At 42.4% G+C, this 23,658-nt stretch overlaps 1 protein-coding gene across 5 annotated transcripts in view; it reads left to right on the top strand.

Annotated features, from left to right (window-relative positions):
* LOC109894475 (60 kDa lysophospholipase-like) overlaps positions 1-13,809 on the top strand; it is a 47,120-nt gene extending 33,311 nt beyond the window's left edge. For all 5 annotated transcript variants that reach the window (XM_031828962.1, XM_031828961.1, XM_031828959.1 and 2 more), the window contains 5 exons: positions 5-100; positions 4,858-5,021; positions 10,966-11,052; positions 11,481-11,580; positions 13,158-13,809. In XM_031828962.1, coding sequence (XP_031684822.1) covers positions 5-100; positions 4,858-5,021; positions 10,966-11,052; positions 11,481-11,580; positions 13,158-13,481 — 771 coding nt within the window. In that variant the 3' untranslated portion in view covers positions 13,482-13,809. The remainder of the gene's footprint in view (positions 1-4; positions 101-4,857; positions 5,022-10,965; positions 11,053-11,480; positions 11,581-13,157) is intronic.
* The last annotated feature ends 9,849 nt before the right edge of the window (positions 13,810-23,658 follow it).

Genomic DNA, 23,658 nt, shown 5'->3' with positions numbered 1-23,658 from the left:
CCAGGAGCTAGAAGCCGTCCGGGATGCTCTGACACCCACCTTAGCTTGTGCCGCTTCTAAGATAGGAGACTTGGAGGCCTTGGATGCCATAAAGGAGATGGTGAGGAACATTTACATAAATATGACATGTCTGTTAGTAAAAAGAATCACTGCAACAACTGACCTCACATACTTTCAGGAGGGGGAGAAGAAAACACCTGTTCTAACGACATGATTACAGGACTGTAGGACAAAGTTCAAACCATATGTTTGTGTGTTAATAGACACGTTTCCATACTGATACCACAGACTTTGCACTGTACCATGAACATATGTTATGATGACCTGACTGGTTCTGCTACATTCACTGGCTCAATGTAGAATGCAGATAGATGCCTAGTAGCCCAAATTACTCTCAAAATCCAATGTTAAATACCAGTTCTATCTATTCTTGTTCCACTCTGAAGACTGTTCACCTAGCCTGCTTGATTTTCTTTTACGAGACCCCTTATGTTGAAGGTCAATTTGACCCCGTAGTGAGTTTAACACTGAAATACTATCTAAGTAAATTTTTTCACAATGACCTCTTATCTAGTCTTCTAGGTAGGGTTAATTAACTTGTAAGGATAGTGATCTGAAGTTTGGCTAAAAATTAGCTTAAAATGTCATTTGATTTATGACTTTGGTATAAGTATTAAACATTTGGCTCTACATTTTGAATAGTTTGGTATATAAACATAGCAAATACAGCATAGTAAATAGGACATCCTCAACTACTGAAAATTCATGTTTGGAGGTTAAAAACATGTATTTTTGTACTTACTGTATTTAGTGTATTGGGTCAAATTGACCCAGAACATCATCAGTGTACAGGGTGAAAGAGAAACATGTGTGTGCTTCTATTACTCCCTCAATCCCACGCTACAGTTGGTTGAACCTATTTTATTTTATAGGTGATATATTTAAGAAATAAGGCCCGAGGGGGTGTGGTATATTGCCAATATACCACGGCTAAGTAGAGTCGCAATTCAACGGCTCAGACACAAGGTATGTGGCAGGGTCTACAGTCAATCACGGATTACAAAAAGAAAACCAGCCCCGTCGCACACCAGGATGTCTTGCTCCCAGACAGACTAAATAACTTCTTTGCTCGCTTTGAGGACAATACAGTGCCACTGACACGTCCCGTTACCAAAACCTGCGGACTCTCCTTCCCTGCAGCCGACATGAGTAAAATGTTTAAACGTGTTAAGCCTTGCAAGGCTGTAAGCCCAGACGGCATCCCCAGCCGCGTCCTCAAGAGCATGCGCAGACCAGCTGGCTGGTGTGTTTACGGACATATTCAATCAATCCTTATCCCAGTCTGCTGTCCCCACATGCTTCAAGAGGGCCACCATTGTTCCTGTTCCCAAGAAAGCTAAGGTAACTGAGCTAAATGACTACTGCCCCGTAGCACTCACTTCCGTCATCATGAAGTGCTTTGAGAGACTTGAGAGACTAGTCAAGGACTATATCACCTCCAGCCTACCTGACACCCTAGACCCACTAGAATGCTGTTCATCGACTACAGCTCAGCAATTAACACCATAGTACCATCCAAACTCGAGGCCCTGGGTCTCGACCCCTCCCTGAGCAACTGGGTACTGGACTTCCTGACGGGCCGCCCCCAGGTGGTGAGGGTAGGTAACAACATCTCCACCTCGCTGATCCTCAACACTGGGGCCCCACAAGGGTGCGTTCTGAGCCCTCTCCTGTACTCCCTGTTCACCCACGACTGCGTGGCCATGCACGCCTCCAACTCAATCATCAAGTTTGCGGACGTCACTACAGTGGTAGGCTTGATTACCAACCACGCCGAGACAGCCTATAGGGAGGAGGCGAGGGCCCTCGGAGTGTGGTGTCAGGAAAATAACCTCACACTCAATGTCAACAAAACAAAGGAGATGATCGTGGACTTCAAGAAACAGCAGAGGGAGCACCCCCCTATCCACATCAACGGGACAGTAGTGGAGAAGGTGGAACATTTTAAGTTCCTCGGCGTACACATCACGGACAAACTGAATTGGTCCACCCACACAGACAGCATGAGGAATAAGGCGCAGCAGCGCCTCTTCAACCTCAGGAGGCTGAAGAAATTTGGCTTGTCACCAAAAGCACTCACAAACCTTTACAGATGCACAATCGAGAGCATCCTGTCGGGCTGTTTCACCGCCTGGTACAGCAACTGCTCCGCCCACAACCATAAGGCTCTCCAGAGGGTAGTGAGGTCTGCAAAAACGCATCACTGGGGGCAAACTACCTGCCCTCCAGGACACCTACACCACCCGATGTCACAGAAAGGCCATAAAGATCATCAAGGACAACAACCACCCGAGCCATTGCCTGTTCACCCCGCTATCATCCAGAAGGCAAGATCAGTACAGGTGCATCAAATCTGGGACCGAGAGACTGAAAAGCAGCTTCTACCTCAAGGCCATCAGACTGTTAAACAGCCACCACTAACATTGAGTGGCTGCTGCCAACATACTGACTCAACTCCAGCCACTTTAATAATGGAAAATGTATTTAAAAAATGTATCACTAGCCACTTTAAACAATGCCACTTAATATAATGTTTACATACCCTACATTACTCATCTCATATGTATATACTGTACTCAATATCATCTACTGCATCTTGCCTATGCTGTTCTGTACCATCACTCATTCATATATTTTTACGTACATATTCTTCATCACTTTACACTTGTGTGTATAAGGTAGTTGTTGTGGAATTGTTAGGTTAGATTACTCGTTGGTTATTACTGCATTGTCGGAACTAGAAGCACAAGCATTTCGCTACGCTCGCATTAACATCTGCTAACCATGTGTATGTAACCGTGACTCCTCATGGAGTGCTTGTACACAGCCCTAAGCCGTAGTATATTGGCTATACAGTGGGGCAAAAAAGTATTTAGTCAGCCACCAATTGTGCAAGTTCTTCCACTTAAAAAGATGAGAGAGGCCTGTAATTCTCATCATAGGTACACTTCAACTATGACAGACAAAATTAAGAAAACAAATCCAGAAAATCACATTGTAGGATTTTTTATGAATTTTTTTGCAAATTATCGTGGAAAATAAGTATTTGGTCAATAACAAAAGTTTATCTCAATACTTTGTTTTATACCCTTTGTTGGCAATGACAGAGGTCAAATGTTTTCTGTAAGTCTTCACAAGGTTTTCACACACGGTTGCTGGTATTTTGGCCCATTCCTCCATGCAGATCTCCTCTAGAGCAGTGATGTTTTGGGGCTGTTGCTGGGCAACACGGACTTTCAACTCCCTCCAAAGATTTTTCTATGGGGTTGAGATCTGGAGACTGGCTAGGCCACTCCAGGACCTTGAAATGCTTCTTACGAAGCCACTCCTTCGTTGCCCGGGCGGTGTGTTTGGTATCATTGTCATGCTGAAAGACCCAGCCACGTTTCATCTTCAATGCCTTTGCTGATGGAAGGAGGTTTTCACTCAAAATCTCACGATACATGGCCCCATTCATTCTTTCCTTTACACGGATCAGTCATCCTGGTCCCTTTGCAGAAAAACAGACCCAAAGCATGACGTTTCCACCCCCATGCTTCACAGTAGGTATGGTGTTCTTTGGATGCAACTCAGCATTCTTTGTCCTCCAAACACGACAAGTTGAGTTTTTACCAAAAAGTTATATTTTGGTTTCATCTGACCATATGACATTCTCACTATCTTCTTCTGGATCATCCAAATGCTCTCTAGCAAACTTCAGACGGGCCTGGACATGTACTGGCTTAAGCAGGGGGACACGTCTGGCACTGCAGGATTTGAGTCCCTGGCGGCGTAGTGTGTTACTGATGGTAGGCTTTGTTACTTTGGTCCCAGCTCTCTGCAGGTCATTCGCTACGTCCCCCCATGTGGTTCTGTGATTTCTGCTCACCGTTCTTGTGATGATTTTGACCCCACGGGGTGAGATCTTGCGCGGAGCCCCAGATCGAGGGAGAATATCAGTGGTCTTGTATGTCTTCCATTTCCTAATAATTGCTCCCACAGTTGATTTCTTCAAACCAAGCTGCTTACCTATTGGAGATTCAGTCTTCCCAGCCTGGTGCAGGTCTACAATTTTGTTTCTGGTGTCCTTTGACAGCTCTTTGGTCTTGGCCATAGTGGAGTTTGGAGTGTGACTGTTTGAGGTTGTGGACAGGTGTCTTTTATACTGATAACAAGTTCAAACAGGTGCCATTAATACAGGTAACGAGTGGAGGACAGAGGAGCCTCTTAAAGAAGAAGTTACAGGTCTGTGAGAGCCATAAATCTTGCTTGTTTTGTTGGTGACCAAATACTTATTTTCCACCATAATTTGCAAATAAATAAATTTAAAATCCTACAATGTGATTTTCTGGATTATTTTTCTAATTTTGTCTGTCATAGTTGAAGTGTACCTATGATGAAAATTACAGGCCTCTCATCTTTTTAAGTGGTAGAACATGCACAATTGGTGGCTGACTAAATACTTTTTTGCCCCACTGTATCACAAACCAACCCAGGTGCCTTGTTGCTATTATAAACTGGTTATCAACATAATTAGAGCAGTAAAATTAAATGTTTTGTCATACACGTTGTATAAGGTCTGATATACCACAGCTGTCGGCCAATCAGCATTCAGGGCTCAAGCCACCCAGTATCAATTCGAGATGAGTCTGAACGGTGACAGTAAGGTGTGCAACAGATCAATGTATAGCACTACATGGGTTTGATACCTCAATACATGGTTTTAAAATCCACAGTATGATCATGGCACCGTAATATTGATTTATTATTTAACCTTTTATTTAACTATACAGTATGAGATGTGTTTCTTGTCATCAGGGCAGTAACTTAAGTCTGGGGGATTATGATGGACGTACCCCTCTGCACATCGCTTCCTGTGAGGGCCACCTCAATGTGGTGCAGTATCTACTGAGCCAGGGCGCCACTGTCTACGCCAAAGATCGCTATGGGGACACACCCCTGCGCAATGCTGTGCGCTTCAGGTAGGGTTGAGCTAACATGTGGGCCAAGATGAGAGCTTTACATTTTGGGGGGGTGGCTGAGGTGCATTGAGGGATAGAGGGATGGGTGTTGGTGGAAATAGAGTATGATATGTCCTTAAAAGCTTTGCCTCTACAGTTGATGTTCACCCATCCCTTATGATTCAAGCCCCCAGTAGCCCATTCTAACTGACGGCTTCTATTTGCCCAGGGAGGAGGGTGTGTATCACACAGTAATGATATTGTTACCCTTTCTATGAGCTTATAATATAAACTACAACGCGAAAGGTACAGTTTACTTCACTTTTAATCATGTCAGCACATGTAACAGTAGTTTACAGCACTTTTTGTTTCTTCTTCTTCCTCTCCCCAATTCACTTAAACTATATTTCTTTATTTCCCATGGGCTTCACCAGACTGCCCCCTAGTGGCTGGAATACAACTGTATTAAGCCCCTTACAACACCCCCCTGAAAAAATGAAATGTTTTCCCAAACATTTCACTGGCCTCAAAACAGAGGATGTAAGTACTGGTCATGAGAACAACTGAGAACTGGGCTAACAGCCATATAACTATCTAGACATGTCCAGTCTACCTTTATGGGCAAAGACACAACCCCCACTAAACATTATCACACTGTGATTAGTAAAGGTAAACGAGAAAATATATACACATCTGAGCATCTCTAGTTGGTATCCTGATAAGAGCTTGGCAGCCCTAAAGTGTTATAGGTTAGAATGTCTCTGGGCCTCCTCTGCCAGGCTGAATGGCGGGGCAAGGTCATGGGTGACCCCAATGAATCCGTGTCCACTTCGTCATGAGATGATTGAGTCTCTGAGCCCTCAGCTGTTTCCATATTTACCCCCGTCCTCTCTGGGCTCTCCCTGAGGACTGGCTGGCTCTCCTTCACAGTGAAGTTTCTTTCAGTCTGACCCCGTTCCTCACTATTATCTGATACTAGCTGTGTGCTACTCTGTCTGCTCTCTTCACCCCTACGTGGCCTGTTGATGAAAACTGGATAAGAATCCTCATCTGAGCTCTCAGACTCAGCGCTCTCCCCATTTTGCTGCTTTTTCTGGGGTGGTTCCCTTCTCCACAGACCTCTACTGGGTGTTTCAACAGGTTCCTCAAATGGTAAACAATTACGTGACATGAGCACATTGTGATGCAGAACCCGGGCCCTGCCTGTACCCCTCTTGGGTTTGACCTCATAGACAGGGCTGTCATCACCTTTCCTGGTTACCCCCACAAGTATTTGGTCCTCCCAGTATGATCTTATCTTTCCCGGCCCCCCACGTTCTGACATGTTACTCACAAGTACACGATCCCCTGAGACCAGATCGTAGTAGGCTTTTCCCTTTGCTGTTGATTTCTCCATGTTTCTACTGGCGATGTCATAGGCTTTCACCATCTGTTGCTGCCACTTCTTGGCATAATCTTGGTATGATGTCTCCTGTTCCTTTATCTGTAACCCAAAGACAAGGTCAACAGGTAGCAGTGGAGCCGTTCCAAATAGCAGGAAATACAGTGAGAAACCAGTAGCATCACTGGTGGTACAATTATATCACCCCAGTTGGCCTTTTTCTCTTCATCTAGTGTGCGCAACATTGACAACAGTATACAGTTATACAGTTCCCCTGTGGATGATATGGAGAGGTTCTGGAATTGACTATTCTCGTGCAGTTCTGCAAGGCTCTGAATAACTGATTTTCAAACTCTTTTTCCTGATCATGATGGATTTTTGACACAAAGCCAAACCTTGGGGAAAAAATCAGCAAAGTCTTTTTGCTGCAGTTTTCCCTGACTTATTTCTGGTGGGGTAGGCTTGTGCACATTTTGTAAAGTTATCTAAAATAACTCAAATGTACTCGTAGCCCCCTCTGCTTTTATTCAAATGCACATAGTCAATTGAAATCATCTGGGAAGGAGCTGTAGCTCGTACATGTTGCATTGGAGGCCTAGTTATTACACTGAGTTTCTTTTGTTTGATACACTTACACACTTTGGTGATAAAGTGTTCAATGTCATGTTGCATGCGCGGCCAATAAGTGTTCTCGTGCTAAGTTCAACACTTTCTGTTCCTAGTTGGGCCATTTCAGTGTGTAAGTACTTGTAAATCAATGTTCTATACTGACTTGGTACCACATCTTGTGTCCTTTTTGCTGTTTTCCTTTGTAATGATCCATCTGGTGAGACATGGAGCCTGTTCCACTCTTGCAGTAACTGTTTGACTTAGTTGCACTCTTGTTGACATTCTGTTGGTTTAGGCTTCGTCCTTTGACTTTTCAGTTCCAAGATTCTCCATACAGCTGCATCCTTTAACTGAGCCTGCATGAGATCATGTGGAAACAGTCGGTCTGTAACTGTTCCCCCCCACCATGACAGATCATCTTGCACTGATGGCCTTAGTGTGACCATGGATATCCAAGTTACACAGTCATTCTGTTGTGTCTGAACATTATTGAGTGTTGCTTTTACCATCTCAAGTGAGTGTTTCTCTGTGCATTCTTCTGTGTAATGTTCAGCATGCAAAGGAGAGCGTGACAGAAAGTCTGTGTCAGTGTTTACCTTTCCACAACGATACTTCAGTGTGAGATTACAGTCAGACAGCTCCGCCACCCAGCGATTACCGGTGGCATTCAGTCTTGCTGTAGTTAGTACATATGTCAAGGGGTTATTATCACTGTACACTGTCACAGGGAGCATAAAATAGGTCATCTCGGGAACCGCTCAGTCACTGCCCATTTTTTTTCTGGCAAACTGGCAAAATTCCAGTTTGCCAGAGTGAAGGTGATAGTTTCTCTCTGCTCGAGTCAGGGTGCAGGAGCCATATACAATGACTCTCAGTTTTCCACTTTGTCGTTGGTATAACACACCTCCCAATCCCTCTTCGGAGGCATCAGCATGCAGGATAAAAGGCTCCTTGAAATCTGGGTAAGCAAGCACAGGTGGATTAGTCAACACACTCACCAAGTGTTCTAATGCTCTCTGGTGAGTATACTCCCATATAACTTTCTGGTGGGGCAGAGCCTGTCCCGACTGCATGGCTACCTTGGTCCTTCTCTTCCCGGATGCTGGGGTCTCCGACTTCACTGCTAGTAAGTCATAGAGACATTTAGCATGTTGTGCGAAGTTCTGTACATAACCCCTATAGTACCCTAGAAACCCCAGTAGTTTCCTAAGCTCTCTCACATTTGTTGGTGGCCTGTTTATCAGTTATTGCACTGCTACAATTTCTTTAACATCCATTCTGTAGTCCTATTATTTCTACTGTACATTTAATGTGAATTTTTTGTATTTTTTTTTTAACCTTTATTTAACTAGGCAAGTCAGTTAAGAACACATTCTTATTTTCAATGACCGCCTAGGAACAGTGGGTTAACTGCTTGTTCAGGGGCAGAACGACAGATTTGTACCTTGTCAGCTTGGGGATTTGAACTTGCAACCTTCCGGTTACTAGTCCAACGCTCTAACCACTAGGCCACCCTGCCGCTCCATTTTATCTGTGGATGGGCACTTCTAATGTAACTCTATGGTAGCACCCAAGGGGCTAGAATTTTCTAGGTCTACCCTTAGACTTGTCAGTGATGCAGTGTCCCCATGAGTGACAGAATACTGAGCCAATCATGGCGCAACTCTCCGTATTTTCTACTGGCTTTCCACACCACCACAAAGCACTGAGCTAGGCTGAAACACCAGCATTTTGGAGCGGCTTTACTCAAGAAAACAAAAGTGACTGTTTGTATGCGGCTTAATTAATAAATAAAAAATTATATATATAAATGAGGTTGACCGATTTAATCGGAATGGCCAATTAATTGGGACCGATTTCAAGTTTTCATAACAATCGGTAATCTGCATTTTTGGACACCGATTATGGCTGATTATATTGCACTCCACTGCGTGGCAGGCTGACTACCTGTTATGAGAGTGCAGCAAGGAGCCAAGGTAAGGTGCTAGCTAGCATTAAACTTATCTTATAAAAAACTATCAATCTTAACATAATCACTAGTTAACTACACATGGTTGATGATATTACTAGTTTATCTAGCTTGTCCTGAGTTGCGTATAATCGATGCTGTGCCTGTTAATTTATTATTGAATCACAGCCTACTTCGCCAAACAGGTGATTTAACAAGCGCATTCGTGAAAAAAGCACTGTCGTTGCACCAATGTGTACCTAACCGTAAACATCAATGCCTTTCTTAAAATCAATTCACAAGTATATATTTTTAAACCTGCGTATTTCGTTAATATTGCCTGCTAACATGAATTTCTTTTAACTAGGGAAATTGTGTCACTTTTCTTGCGTTATGTGCAAGCAGAGTCCGGGTATATGCAGCAGTTTGGGCCGCCTGGCTCGTTGTGAACTGTGTGAAGACCATTTCTTCCTAACAAAGACCGTAATTAATTTGCCAGAATTGTACATAATTATCACATAACATTGGTTGTGCAATGTAACAGCAATATTTAGACTTAGGGATGCCACCCGTTGGATAAAATACGGAACGGTTCCGTATTTCACTGAAAGAATAAACGTTTTGTTTTAAAAATGATAGTTTCCATATATATATTTTTTTTAACCTATATTTAACTATGCAAGTCAGTTAAGAACAAATTCTTATTTTCAATGACGGCCTAGGAACAGTGGGTTAACTAACTGCCTGTTCAGGGGCAGAACGACAGATTTGTACCTTGTCAGCTCGGGGGTTTAAACTTGCAACCTTCCGGTTACTAGTCCAACGCTCTAACCACTAGGCTACCCTGCCGTCCCAATTGATCATATTAATGACCTACGGCTCGTATTTCTGTGTGTTATTATATTATAATTATATTATATTAAGTCTATGATTTGATAGAGCAGTCTGACTGAGCGGTGGTAGGCAGCAGCAGGCTCGTAAGCATTCATTCAAACAGCACTTTCCTGCATTTGCCAGCAGCTCTTCACTGTGCTTCAAGCATTACGCTGTTAATGACTTCAAGCCTATCAACTCCCGAGATTAGGCTGGCAATACTAAAGTACGTATTAGAACATCCAATAGTCAAAGGTATATGAAATACAAATGGTATAGAGAGAAATAGTCCTATAATAACTACAACCTAAAACTTCTTACCTGGGAATATTGAAGACCCATGTTAAAAGGAACCACCAGCTTTCATATGTATGTACTGAGCAAGGAACTTAAACATTAGCTTTTTTACATGGCACATATTGCACTTTTACTTTCTTCTGTTTTTCTTCTCTGCATTATTTAAACCAAATTGAACATATTCATTATTTATTTGAGACTAAGTTCATTTTATTGATGTATTATATTAAGTTAAAATAAGTGTTCATTCAGTGTTGTAATTGTCATTATTACAAATATATATATAAAAATTGGCCTTATTAATCGGTATCGGCTTTTTTTGGTCCTCCAATAATCAGTATCGGCGTTGAAAAATCATAATAGGTCGACACCTCTAATATATATATTTTTAAAAATTGTATTACATTGTTTCATTGTTTGCAAATGTATGTGACACAGATAGTGCCAAAATAACATGCAAAACAGGCAAACAGCCCCCCCCCCCCCCCCCCCCCAACAAAATTATAAAATAAAAATAAGATGTGCTGTTAAAACTCCATGTGTGGGGTGGTTAACTGGAACTTGTCCCTGCTTGTTTAGCACCCAGTCACAGTGCCATAACCGGTCACTTTCAGCAGATACTTTGAAAACTAGAAATATGACTAATGCACGTTGCAGTCCTAATAAATCAGTCCTCAAACAATGGCTCAGTACTGTTCCACCTTATGGTTTCAGTTGACTCTGACTCACACTGTGTGATGTTGATTTTCTACCTTTCATCTTTTCCTTGATTCTTGTACACTGTGTATAGCATCTATATTTGAAAAGTGTTGGTCATATCTATGCATGTGTGTCTGTCCGTCTGTCTGTCCATTCAGACACAAAGAGGTGGTGAAGCTGCTGAGAAAGACTGGAGCTCATTTCTCCAGGGATGAGTTGGAGGATGCCGGCTCAGAGCTGTGCAGGTGAGAAACACACAGCACTTTCTCACACATGCATTGCCAAAGACTGATCCTACATAGTTTGTGCATGTATGACCACTTGTCCTAGTTGTCTTGCCATAAACACTTGGAATGCTCCCTGACCACATAGCTTCATATCTCTGCAGCATCCAAACATCACTACCACCACAGAACCCTGAATTGCTCCATTTAACTGATATCTCTCTTTTTTTAAAGTTAATATTTTGTCTGTTACTGGAGCAAGGCCTTTGTCTTTGGAAGCAAACAAGCACACTCAGTCCTTTTCAGAATCAATTGGTGTGTTTATTCTAAGATTATACTATAAAACCTGATGTTATTACTGTAGATATCTGATTGCTTGTTTAGTCCCTTTATCATGAAACCTCTTGAATATCAACCCTCCCATTGAATTATCTGGTACTGTGTCGTAGTCTGGCAGCCAGTGCTGACATCAAGGGCCTGGAGATGTGGCACCTGGCCGGGGGAGACCTGGACACGCCAGGCTACGACGGGCAGACGCCGATGGAGGTGGTGAGTGTTTAGGACTGGGAGCCTCTCTCCAACTTACAAACATGGATCGTAAAGGCAACACAGACTAGTTATGTAACATGAAAAGTAAAGGATTGTATACTAACTGACTATCGCCCCATAGCACTCACTTTTGTCATCATGAAGTGCTTTGAGAGGTTAGTTAAGGATCATATCACCTCTACCTTACACCATAGACCCACTTCAATTTGCTTACCGCCCCAATAGATCCACAGACGATGCAATCGCCACTACCCTGCCCTGTCCCATCTGGACAAGAGGAATATCTATGTAAGAATGCTGTTCATTGACTATAGGTCAGCATTCAACACCGTAGTACCCTCCAAGTGCATCATTAAGCTTGAGGCCCTGGGTCTGAACCCCGCCCTGTGTAACTGGGTCCTGGACTTCCTGACGGGCAGCATCCAGGTGGTGGAGGTAGGAAACAACACCAACATTTCGCTGATCCACAACACAAGGGCCCCACAAGGGCGCTTGCTCAGCCCCCTCCCGTACTCGCTGTTTACCCATGACTGGGTGGCCACACACGCCTCCAACTCAATCATCAAGTTTGCAGACAACACAACAGTAGTAGGCCTGACTACCAACAATGACGAGACAGCCTAAAGGGAGGAGTTGAGTGCCCTGGGACTGTGGTCCCAGGAAAATAACCAAATAACCTCCCACAATGTTGACAAAACAAAGGAGCTGATCAAGGACTTCAGGAAACATCAGAGTGGAGCAGGTGGAAATCTTCAAGTTCCTTGGCATACACATCACTGACGATCTGAAATGGTCCACCCACAGGCAGTGTGGTGAAGAATGCACAACAGCGCTTCTTCAAACTCAAGAGACTAAAGAAATTTGGCTTGGCACCTAAAACCCTCAAACTTTTACAGATGCACAATTGAGAGCATCCTGTTGGACTGTATATCACCACCTGGTACGGCAACTGCACTGCCCACAACCGCAGGGCTCTCCAGAGGGTGGTGCGGTCTGCCCAACGCATTACCGTTAACTACCTGACCTCCAGGACACCTACAGCACCCGATATCACAGGAAGGCCAAAACGATCATCAAGGACAACAACCACCCGAGCCAGTGCCTGTTCATCCAGAAGTTGAGGTCAGTAAAGGTGCATCAAAGCTGGGCCCGAGAGACTGAAAAACAGCTTCAATCTCAAGGTCATCAGACTGTTAAATAGCCATCACTAGGCAGCTTCCACCCTGTTTACATAACCCTGCACCTTAGAGGCTGCTGCCCTATATACATAGACTTGAAATCACTGGCCACTTTAATCATGGAAAACTAGTCACTAATGATGTTTACATATTTTTGCTTTACTCATCTCATATGTATATACTGTATTCTATTCGACTGTATTTTAGTCTATGCCTCTCTGACATTCCATTATTTTACTTTTAGATGTGTGTATTGTTGTGAATTGTTAGATATTACTGCGCTGTTGGAGCTAAAAACACAAGCATTTCGCTACAACTGCATGTGACCAATAAAATGTGATTTGATGAAGGTAACCCAGACTAGTTTTGTAAGATGGATCATTAGGTTTTCTCTCTTAGGCTAAGGCTGTGGGGAATGAAGTTGTGATTGACTTCATACACCAGGTCAGCCAGTCCCACGCCCAGGTAAGAGATGGACTATCATCTAGCGTTACTGTTCTCCTCTGTGCTCCTCCAACAGCATTCATCTCTGCTTCAATTAAGAGAGCTTATCTCTCCGACCTGAGCTCACTGAAATCAAACAAAGTGAATAATATTTTACTGTATCGGGTCTTTGTCAGTTTATATTGTCTGACGAACCTAAACCAGTTCAGCACACTGTATTATCCACTTTTTTTCTATCTTCAACTTGTCACTATTTCCTGTTTATTAAAAACCTCCTAGTCACCACTGTTTTTCCTCATCAGTCAGATGTAAGTAATGAGGTAATCCATCTTCGGTCATTTTACTTTTCAACACGAGAATGAGTCTCATCTCATCCCTGTATATTAATAGATTTGACCAAGTTTAGCAATATATTTACGACAACTAAAACATTACTACGATCCATGATTGTGAATGAATGGTGTGGCATGAAGCATCCAAGAGGTAGCCTATGAATTAGATTTGACATATAGGCTAGAAAACCATGTAGGCTACAGAATAGGGATGTAGTTTCATTCACGTAGTTTCAACTTTGCCATGTGCTCCAATAACATGTTTTTTTGCTTACTTCCAGCCTCTGTTTAAAGATGATGCTGAGGTAAGTCTAGAATGGCCACAGCTAGCTCTATGGATTCTCCTATGCTTGGTGGTCGTACCTGTGTCTCCTCTCATCGTATGGTGATGTGTTGCATCTGAGTATGACTACATGAGTATCACTCGTAGCCTGGCTTGAACAGGTGTTTTCAAAATGGCTGCCTGGTTGAGTTCAATTAGACAGTGACACAAACCTTTGCAGTTGTAGTCTGCCTGGCTTTTGTGATTTGTTCCTGTGATGGCCTCTAAGCTGTGTTGTCTGGTATGATGACCGCCTGGTGAGATGTTTACTTTGATATGCATTGTTGATTAGTAGCAGAGATTGCAAAAAAAGCCTTCATTTGATGTCATCACTGCTGCTCTTTGTATTGAACAGCACTGCTTGAAATTTACCTCTTAACCGTTTTCCCCTTGTGTGTTTCAGAATGAAGAATACATTGAGTTCTCAGCCTGTCCAAAAGAATCCTGAGGACGAAGATAGATCCTCAACTCTTTTACCTCTCCATCCATCCCCATCACTCTCCCTCTCTCTTTCCATTTCACTCTCTTACACTGGACATTTGCACAAGCTTGCAGATTTTATTTAGATTCATCCAAACCATTTTACAATTGATATGTTTACGATAATCTCATTTACTGTTGCTAACTGTAGTTGTAAATGCACTAGTAGCACAACATTGGATGTCAAGTAATATGGATGCACTGTGCCTAGAACGGGCAGCACTATATCTGTTTGCTTTGTATGTACCACAGTATATGATGCATGTGGAGCAATTCACTCGGTTTGCATTAAGAGTATTATCAGTGATCATTGGAAGCACAGGATAGAATTCTGTACTTTATGCTATGCACTTGATGGGTAGAATGCGGTGCCTTTAGATGAACTTTATGAAATGCTTAGTATAGAGTGCAATTTATTCTAAACTGAAATCCTTGTGAAATCCTTCTAAACTGAAATCATGGTCTGATGACACAAAAATAGAACCGTTTGCCCATAATGACCATCGTTATGTTTGGAGGAAAAAGGGCAATGCTTGCAAGCCGAAGAACACCATCCCAACCGCGAAGCACGCGGGTGGCACCATCAGGTTGTGGGGGTGCTTTGCTGCAGGAGGGACTGGTGCGCTTCACAAAATAAATGGCATCATGAGAATGGAAAATTGTGTGGATATATTGAAGCAACATCTCAAGACATCAGTCAGGAAGTTAAAGCTTGGTCGCAAATGAGTCTTCCAAATGGACAATGACCCCAAGCATACTTCCAAAGTTGTGGCAAAATGGATTAAGGACAACAAAGTCAAGGTATTGGAGAGTTTAAATGTATTTGGCTAAGGTGTATGTAAACTTCCGACTTCAACTGTATATATATATATGTATATATATATTATTTTATTTTTTTGGGGGGGGCTTGCCTGTTTTCTGTGTTATTTTCATACCCAAACCACGTCCATGCGACCAAAGTAGCCCCTCTTTTAGGTACGAGCTCTGTGTCTCCGTGCTCTGTGTCACGTTCACTCTCCTCCGTGTTTGTTTGTGTTGCAAATTTTCTTCTACACAAACGCAAAGATTCGTCCAATTGACATAAAATATTACCATCAAGAGTGTGATAGAGCATAATGAAACAATAGAAACATTTCTATCGTCACATGATATATATCGTCATATCGCCCAGCCCTACAAGTGATAGGCTAATATTGTCACCCATCAGACTATTCTTGATTTAATCTGGTCTTTACATATACTAAATAATATATGTGTGACATTTGTTTTGATTTAGAATAGACCATTATCATACACTTGTATCGAAACAGGGGAAGTTGAAAAAATACTTTGTCTTTGCATTGGCTATACTCTTGTTGTAAATATAAGCAATGTGCTTAATATTAGGAAACTTGAGAAAAATATAGTAGGCCTAGCCTATAGAAAGCTGATGGGATCCTCATCTTTTTATTTAGCAGCCATCACTCTTTCTTGCGCAATTGCATAGCCTATAGAAATGTTGCGCAACATGAGCTCATGGGCTCTCATGAAGTGTTTGATTCGATTTTCAAATATATTTGGATTGATGTCAAGAGTGATTAGAGGGACAATCAAGTGCTGAGTACCAGGGAGATAGCATGTTTGGTAGGCTATTAATGACCAGCAGCAGCTTTAGAAGTTTGCAGAACCCTAATTAACATCATTAAATGGTATGGTTACAAGATCATGTTATAGTATTGTTTATGCATCAACTCGCTTTGATGAGTACCCTCTCATCTGTGTCTGTGGGACTAATTTGGGGCTCTGGGGCTTGAACTGACAATTTATTTATGGCTTGGTGATAACCTACAGCCTGCATTCCATAGACAAGATGTGGCGTGTGACTCAAGATGGAGATAGCCTGGAGGAGTAGAACAAAACCCCTCATTGTTTCTAATCATCCTTGCATCTGGGAAACTAAACTGTGTTGGGGGTAAAACAAGATGAACCCAAGGTGGCTTATGATGCCCCGATCTGCATGGGAGGGGTGGAATCAGCCATGACTAAGCATTTTTAGGCCTACTATATAAGACCTCTGTTTTTTCATTATTGTGAAGGCTCTCGGTCCAACACTCGAGTGTGGGGTTGACAGCGTCATTATTGCAATAATTAATCAATATTAAATAAAGATGATTGTTTTGAAGAAATGACTCTCTCTCTCCATGACAACAGTAATGTTGAATTTGACTGCATTCATGACTCGTGCCCGCTGGTGTGGCGGAAATACTGTCACCGCAACAGCTCTAGATGTGGCTATAACTCCCCATACCAACACACCTTATAGAGCTGCATTTGTCCTCTGGATGGTTGTAGAGGTAATACATATCAAGTCCTTCTCTGTAGATACTGGAGTCATGAGAGGCTGTGGGGTAATGACTCCGATTATAACGTCCCAGTTCCCACTTCCTGTGAAGTCTTATTTCTCTGCTCACAGCCACACGCTGTTCATGGATGTGTGAACTCAGCCTCTGAGACTAAAAGGCCGGTCTTTGGAAGTGGCTCATTGTTTTGCTAAACAATGCTCATCTATTTATTGCCGAGGAGAGAGGGGTGGAGGGGATTTTTGTTGTTGTCGCTTCTGCGTGAGTTTTCCCCAGGGTTTCTTCTCCTTTGTTGTTGGGTTGGAGGGACGGTCTCATGCTTAGCTTGGATTACAAACCATCCAGCCTCCTCTGAATCCCCTCAACACCTAATTTCTTATGGGATAGGGAGATATAGGATGGGGGGAAACTTTTTGGAGGAATTGAACTTCAGTTATTCTGTATGTGTGGTCTAACTCATATCAGATCTCTACTGTATATATTTAAGTATCAGGTAAGTCCCCCCTTGCCCAACAGACACACTATCCCACCTGCCACTCCTCCATGGGAACTGAGTTCTCCCATCTCAGTTACCTGTGTGGTCTTCTCCGGGTGTAGAGGGGTTGGGATGAGTTCCTTCTCCCATTATGCACATGTTGATTGCTAAATTGGGCACTAATTCTAAGATGGTAAAGAACTCTTATTGTCCTTGCCTCATGGAATCAATTTCTCCAGCTGCAGGAGAAAGGGCTCCATTGTCCTGTTGGGCCTGTGCTGCCCACCTGGAGGCTCTGGACTGGATGTGGTCGTGGATGGATGGCTTTCACAGATTTCCTTTGGTGGACGAGGGCCAGGTGATGTGTAGTGGAAAGATTGCTGTACTGGGTTGTTGGTGCTCCTGGCATCAGAGCTACAGAGTTTTGCTGTACTTGTCATGCGAGAGTAGAGGTTGTTTATCTAAGGGCTTTCCCCTGTCATGACTGTCCTGTGAGGATCAGAATGGGTCAGATTATGTTGGTGGTGGATGACCGTAGCCAGGCCCTCTCTCACCCACAGAGGGGGGGGGGGGCTGCTGGGTGGATGACAGTTCACAACCTGTTGTAAATTACAGGAGAAGAGGACTCTCTTTCCCATCCAGTATTAACCAAAGGAATGACTTTGTTAACTTCTTAAGGTATAGGGGGCAGCATTTTCACATTTGGATAAATAGCGTGCCCAATTTCAACTTCCTGCTACTCATGCCAGGAATATAAGATATGCATATTAATAGTAGATTTGGATAGAAAACACTCTGAAGTTTCTAAAACTGTTTGAATCATGTCTGTGAGTATAACAGGACTTAGGCAAAACCACGAGGACTAACCGTTCAGAATTGTGTTTTTTTGAGGTCTCTGTCTGTTCAGTGAGTTCTCATTGGCAAACGATATTTCTTAGGAACTTGTTTTCAGTTCCTACCGCTTCCACTGGATGTCACCAGTCTTTGGAATTTGGTTGAGGTTATTCCTTTGTGCAATGAAGAAGTCCGGCCATCTAGGAAATAGGTAACACTATTGAGAGTTGCGTTAAACTTGAAAAGTAGCGTTAGTTTCCTCTCGTCATCTATTGAAAACAGATTTGATCGATTATTAACGTTTAAAAATACCTAAGGTTGTATTACAAAAGTAGTTTGAAATATTTTGGCAAAGTTTATAGGCAACTTTTGAAATATTTTGTAGTGACATTGCGCATTTTGGAAGCTGTTTTTTTCTGGATCAAACGGGCCAAATAAATTGACATTTTGGATATATATGGACGGAATTAATCGAACAAAAGGACCAATTGTGATGTTGGGACATATTGGAGTGCCAACAAAAGAAGCTCGTCAAAGGTAAGGCATGTTTTATATTTTATTTCTGCGTTTTGTGTAGCACCTGCAGGGCTGAAATATGCTACCCTCTTTGTTTACTGTTGTGCTATCATCAGATAATAGCTTTTTAAAATCTGACATGTTGTCTGGATTCACAACGAGTGTAGCTTTAATTAAGTATCCTTCATGTGTGATTTAATGAAAGTTAGATTTTTATATCATTTATTTTTTATTTGCCGCGCTGCATTTTCCCTGGCTTTTGCCCAAGTGGGATGCAAGTTCATATTTATATAACAAAATCTGAGTTTACATTGGCGCGTTACGTTCAGTAGTTCTAAACATGCGGTGATATTGCAGAGAGCCACAGCAATTTACAGAAATACTCATAATAAACATTGATAAAGATACGACTATTATACATGGAACTTTAGATAAACTTCTCCTTAATGCAACCGCTGTGTCAGATTTTTAAAAAATTATGGAGAAAGCAAACCATGCAATAATCTGAGTACAGCCTTTAGACAACAAAGCAGCCAAAAAGATACCCGCCATATTGGGTAGTCAACATTACTCAGAAATAGCATTTTAAATATTCACTTACCTTTGATGATGTTCATCAGAATGCACTCCCAGGAATCCCAGTTCCATCATAAATGTTTGATAATGTCTATCAGTTGTGTCCAAATATCTTCTTATGTTAAGGCGTTTGGTAAACAAATCCAAAAGCACGTTCAGGTCGCTTCAGATGAAAAGTTCAAAAAGTTCCGTTACAGCCCGTAGAAACATGCCAAACTAAGTATGGAATCAATCTTTAGGATTTTTTTACATAAAACTTAATTAATGTTCCAACCGGACAATTCCTTTGTCTGTACAAATTATGTGGAACGTAGCTACCTTTCACGTGAGCGCGCCAGACCGAGGCTGTGGCACTCTGCCAGACCACTCACTCAAAGAGCCCTTATGAGCCCCTCCTTTAGAGTAGAATCCTCAAAACAGGTTCTAAATACTGTTGACATCTAGTGGAAGCCTTGGGAAGTGAAACACAACGAATATCACCCATCTTCAATGGGGGCTAAGTTGAAAAACTACAAACCTCAGATTTCCCACTTCCTGGTTGGATTTTTTCTCAGGTTTTTGCCTGCCATATGAGTTCTGTTATACTCACAGACATAATTCAAACGGTTTTAGAAACTTCTAAGTGTTTTCTATTCCAAATGTACTAATTCTATGCATATTCTAGCTTTTACGGCTGAGTAACAGGCAGCTTAATTTGGGCACGGTTTTCATCCAAGCTACCCAATACTGCCCCCTACCCCAAATAAGTTAAGAGGCAGCATTAGTGGCGACACTAAGGTTCTGCAGAATTGGTTCTCACCCCCAATCAAAGGCATTCACCTGGTTAATATCATTAAAAACTAACAACTTCAAATGGTAAATGTGACTTGTCTTATGTAGCAAAATTTGAAATGGTGTTTAACATTGGATAAAAGTAGAGACTCAGAGCTACAAAATGATATCATACACTGCATACACTGCAGTTATTCTGCTTTGAAAGTAAGACACTTGTAAACTCACTTTTGAGGAAATGGCATTTTAATGTTTTTGTGAGGACAGACACTGGGAGACGAGAAGCAGGTACAGGGAGTGAATATTTAATAAATAACAGACATGAAAAAAAACACGGACAGTGTCTGGACAGGGGAAACCCAACGACATTAATACTGACAAAGGGATCAAATTGAGGCAAAGACAGAGGAGGCAATCAATAAAGTGATGGAGTCCAGGTGAGTCCAATGAAGCGCTGACGCGTAACGACGGTGACAGGTGTGCGTAATGATGGGCAGCCTGGCACCCTCGAGCGCCAGAGGGGGAGCGGGGGTAGGCGTGACAGTTGGTATCTAGTGAAGAGCTCTTCTTTGTCTACACCCATTCAGCATCGTTCACACCCTCTTAAGCTTTATCCCCACCCATCTAATTTTGCTTAGAGCATTGAGAGTGCACACTTGACACTCTGGCCAATGATTTGTTAACCTATGGAAAACAGCCTAACCACCTCTGCTGGCAACAATTTCATAACTTTTTTTTGCATACATTTACTGACACAGGCCATATTCAAGAGTGTTGTACACTTTAGCTTAAGACATGTAGCTAGCTAGGTAAACGTAAGATCACACACGCCACGTAACCTAACAAGCCAGCCAGCTAACTAGCTAGTTAAACAACAATTAACACAGTGCCAAATCATGTCGTTTACTACCCTGCATGAATATGCTGGGAGCTAACCAACCAGATTTAATGTTAGCTAGCTAACATTAGGCTCTAACTAGCAAAGCAAACGGCTCTGGTATACAAATAATTGCGCCAGCCAGCTAACGTTAGCTAGCTAGCTAACAGTACACTTTATCTTCTGCCCACTCATTATCTTAGCCAATCGTGGGAAGGTTGCTGTCTTTTTTGTGGCGTAACGAACAAGGCTGGTAATTAAACAATTTTATTTGTATTTACAGATGGCATACATGTTTGTTGTTAATGAAAGTTTATATGTTCGAGAAGAAGGCATTAATGCCAAAAAAAACGCAATTTGATAAACAAATATTTTTACGTTCAAATGGCTCTCCTGTGAAGTCGTGACTTGCATCTCATGAAAAGTAAAGTTCTCAGTGACAACAATGGGCCGTTTGGTTTCTATAGGCCCTAAAGCCCAGCGGTATTGTGACCCACAAGGGCTTTAATTCCTTAGCGATGACCAGGCAACAGCATCTGAAACCCCTGGTCTGGACATGCTGACAGTTACTTGATATGGTGGTTGAAATGAGTATCCTCCCTCCCTATCTCTATCACCCAAACCTTGAAAGAGAAAAAAGGTCTCAGGGAAGGAAAACCATTGTTTGTTAGGTATACAAGCTGGTCTATCGACACTCTGCTTTCAAAGCTTGCATCCTTGAATCTCTTTGTCAAGCAAAGTTTATAGTTGATGAAACACACTGTAGAAAGAAAGAATGTCCTTTAGAAACGTTACTTCATGTTTTCCTTCTACTCTGTTTGTATTCTCACTGTGTTCAATTTAAGAGCATTGTAAGTTAACCAATATATTCATTGGTTGAAATGTTTTCGATTACAGTCACTTCCATTGTGTATGTTTATAAATGTCTTTGTTTGTGTGTGGGTCTGTGTGTGTGTGGGTGGGTCTATGTGTGTGTACTGTATGTCTGTTATTCGTACAGCCAGAGCCAGGGACAGTCAGTTTATGCAGGATTGTTCTGATGGCTGGAAGAGATAAGTAGGTATTGTGTAATGACTGCAAAAAGGGTACAAGTCAGTCAAACAAGGACCATAGCCTACACCCCCACATAGGTACTTTACAGTTGAAATCGGAAGTTTACATACATTTTCGATGGAGTCATTAAAACTTGTTTTTCAACCACTCCACAAATTTCTTGTTAACAAACTATAGTTTTGGCAAGTCGGTTAGGACATCTACTTTGTGCATGACACAAGTAATCTTTCCATCAATTGTTTACAGACAGATTATATCACTTATAATTCACTGTATCACAATACCAGTTGGTCAGAAGTTTACATACACTAAGTTGACTGTTTTAAACAGCTTGGAAAATTCCAGAAAATTATGTCATGGCTTTAGAAGCTTCGGTTAGGCTAATTAACATCATTTGAGTCAATTGGAGGTGTGCCTGTGGATGTATTTCAAGGCCTACCTTCAAACTCAGTGCCTCTTTGCTTGACATCATGGGAAAATCCAAATAAATCATCCAAGACCTCAGAAAAAAATTGTAGACCCCCACAAGTCTGGTTCATCCTTGGGAGCAATTTCCAAATGCCTGAAGGTACCACATTCATCTGTACAAACAATAGCACACAAGTATAAACACCATGGGACCAAGCAGCTGTCATACCGCTCAGGAAGAAAAAATCAATCAAAATGATTTATAAAGCCCTTCTTACATCAGCTGATGTCACAAAGTGCTATACAGAAACCTAGCCTAAAACCCCAAACAGCAAGCAATGCTGGTGTAGAAGCATGGTGGCTATGAAAAACTCCCTAGAAAGGCCAGAACCTAGAGAGGAACCAGGCTATGAGGGGTGCCAGTCCTCTTCTGGCTGGGCCAGGTGGAGATTATAACATAACATGGCCAAGATGTTCAAATCACAGCGGTTGTCGAGGGTGCAACAGGTCAGCACCTCAGGAGTGAATGTCAGTTGGCTTTTCATAGCCGATCATTCAGAGTATCTCTACCGCTCCTACTGTCTCTAGAGAGTTGAAACGGGTCTGGGACAGGTAGCACGTCTGGTGAACAGGTCAGGGTTCCATAGTCGCAGGCAGAACAGTTGAAACTGGAGCAGCAGCACGGCCAGGTGGACTGGGGACAGCAAGGAGTCATCAAGCCAGGTAGTCCTGAGGCATGGTCCTAGGAATCAGGTCCTCAGAGAGAGCGAGAGAAAGAAAGGAAAGAGAGAGCAATACCGAGAGAATTAGAGAGAGCATACTTAAATTCACACAGGACACCAGATAAGACAGCAGAAATACTCCAGATATAACAGACTGACCCTAGCCCCCCGACATAAACTACTGCATCATAAATACTGGAGGCTGAGACAGGAGGGATCGAGAGACACTGTGGCCCCGTCCAACGATACCCCGGACAGGGTCAAACAGGCAGGATATAACCCCACCCACTTTGCCAAAGCACAGCCCCCACATCACTAGAGGGATATCTTCAACCACCAATTTACCGTCCTGAGACAAGGCCGAGTATAGCCAACAAATATCTCCCCCACAGCACAACCCGTGTGCGAGCAAGGAGGCCTACAAACCTGACTCAGTTACACCAGCTCTGTCAGGAGGAATGGGCCAAAATTCACCCAACTTATGTGGGAAGCTTGTGGAAGGCTACCCTAAACATTTGACCCAAGTTAAATAATTTAAAGGCAATGCTACCAAATACTAATTGAGTGTATGTAAACTACTGACCCACAGAGAATGTGATGAAAGAAATCAAATCTGTAATAAATCATTCTCTCTACTATTATTCTGACATTTCACATTCTTAAAATAAAGTGGTGATCCTAACTGACCTAAAACAGGGAATTTGTACTCGGATTATTTGTCAGGAATTGTGTAAAACTGAGTTTAAATGTA

The sequence above is a fragment of the Oncorhynchus kisutch genome, linkage group LG7, assembly GCF_002021735.2.
Source record: "Oncorhynchus kisutch isolate 150728-3 linkage group LG7, Okis_V2, whole genome shotgun sequence".
NCBI lineage: Eukaryota > Metazoa > Chordata > Actinopteri > Salmoniformes > Salmonidae > Oncorhynchus > Oncorhynchus kisutch.
This window is presented reverse-complemented; position numbering and strand designations above follow the sequence as displayed.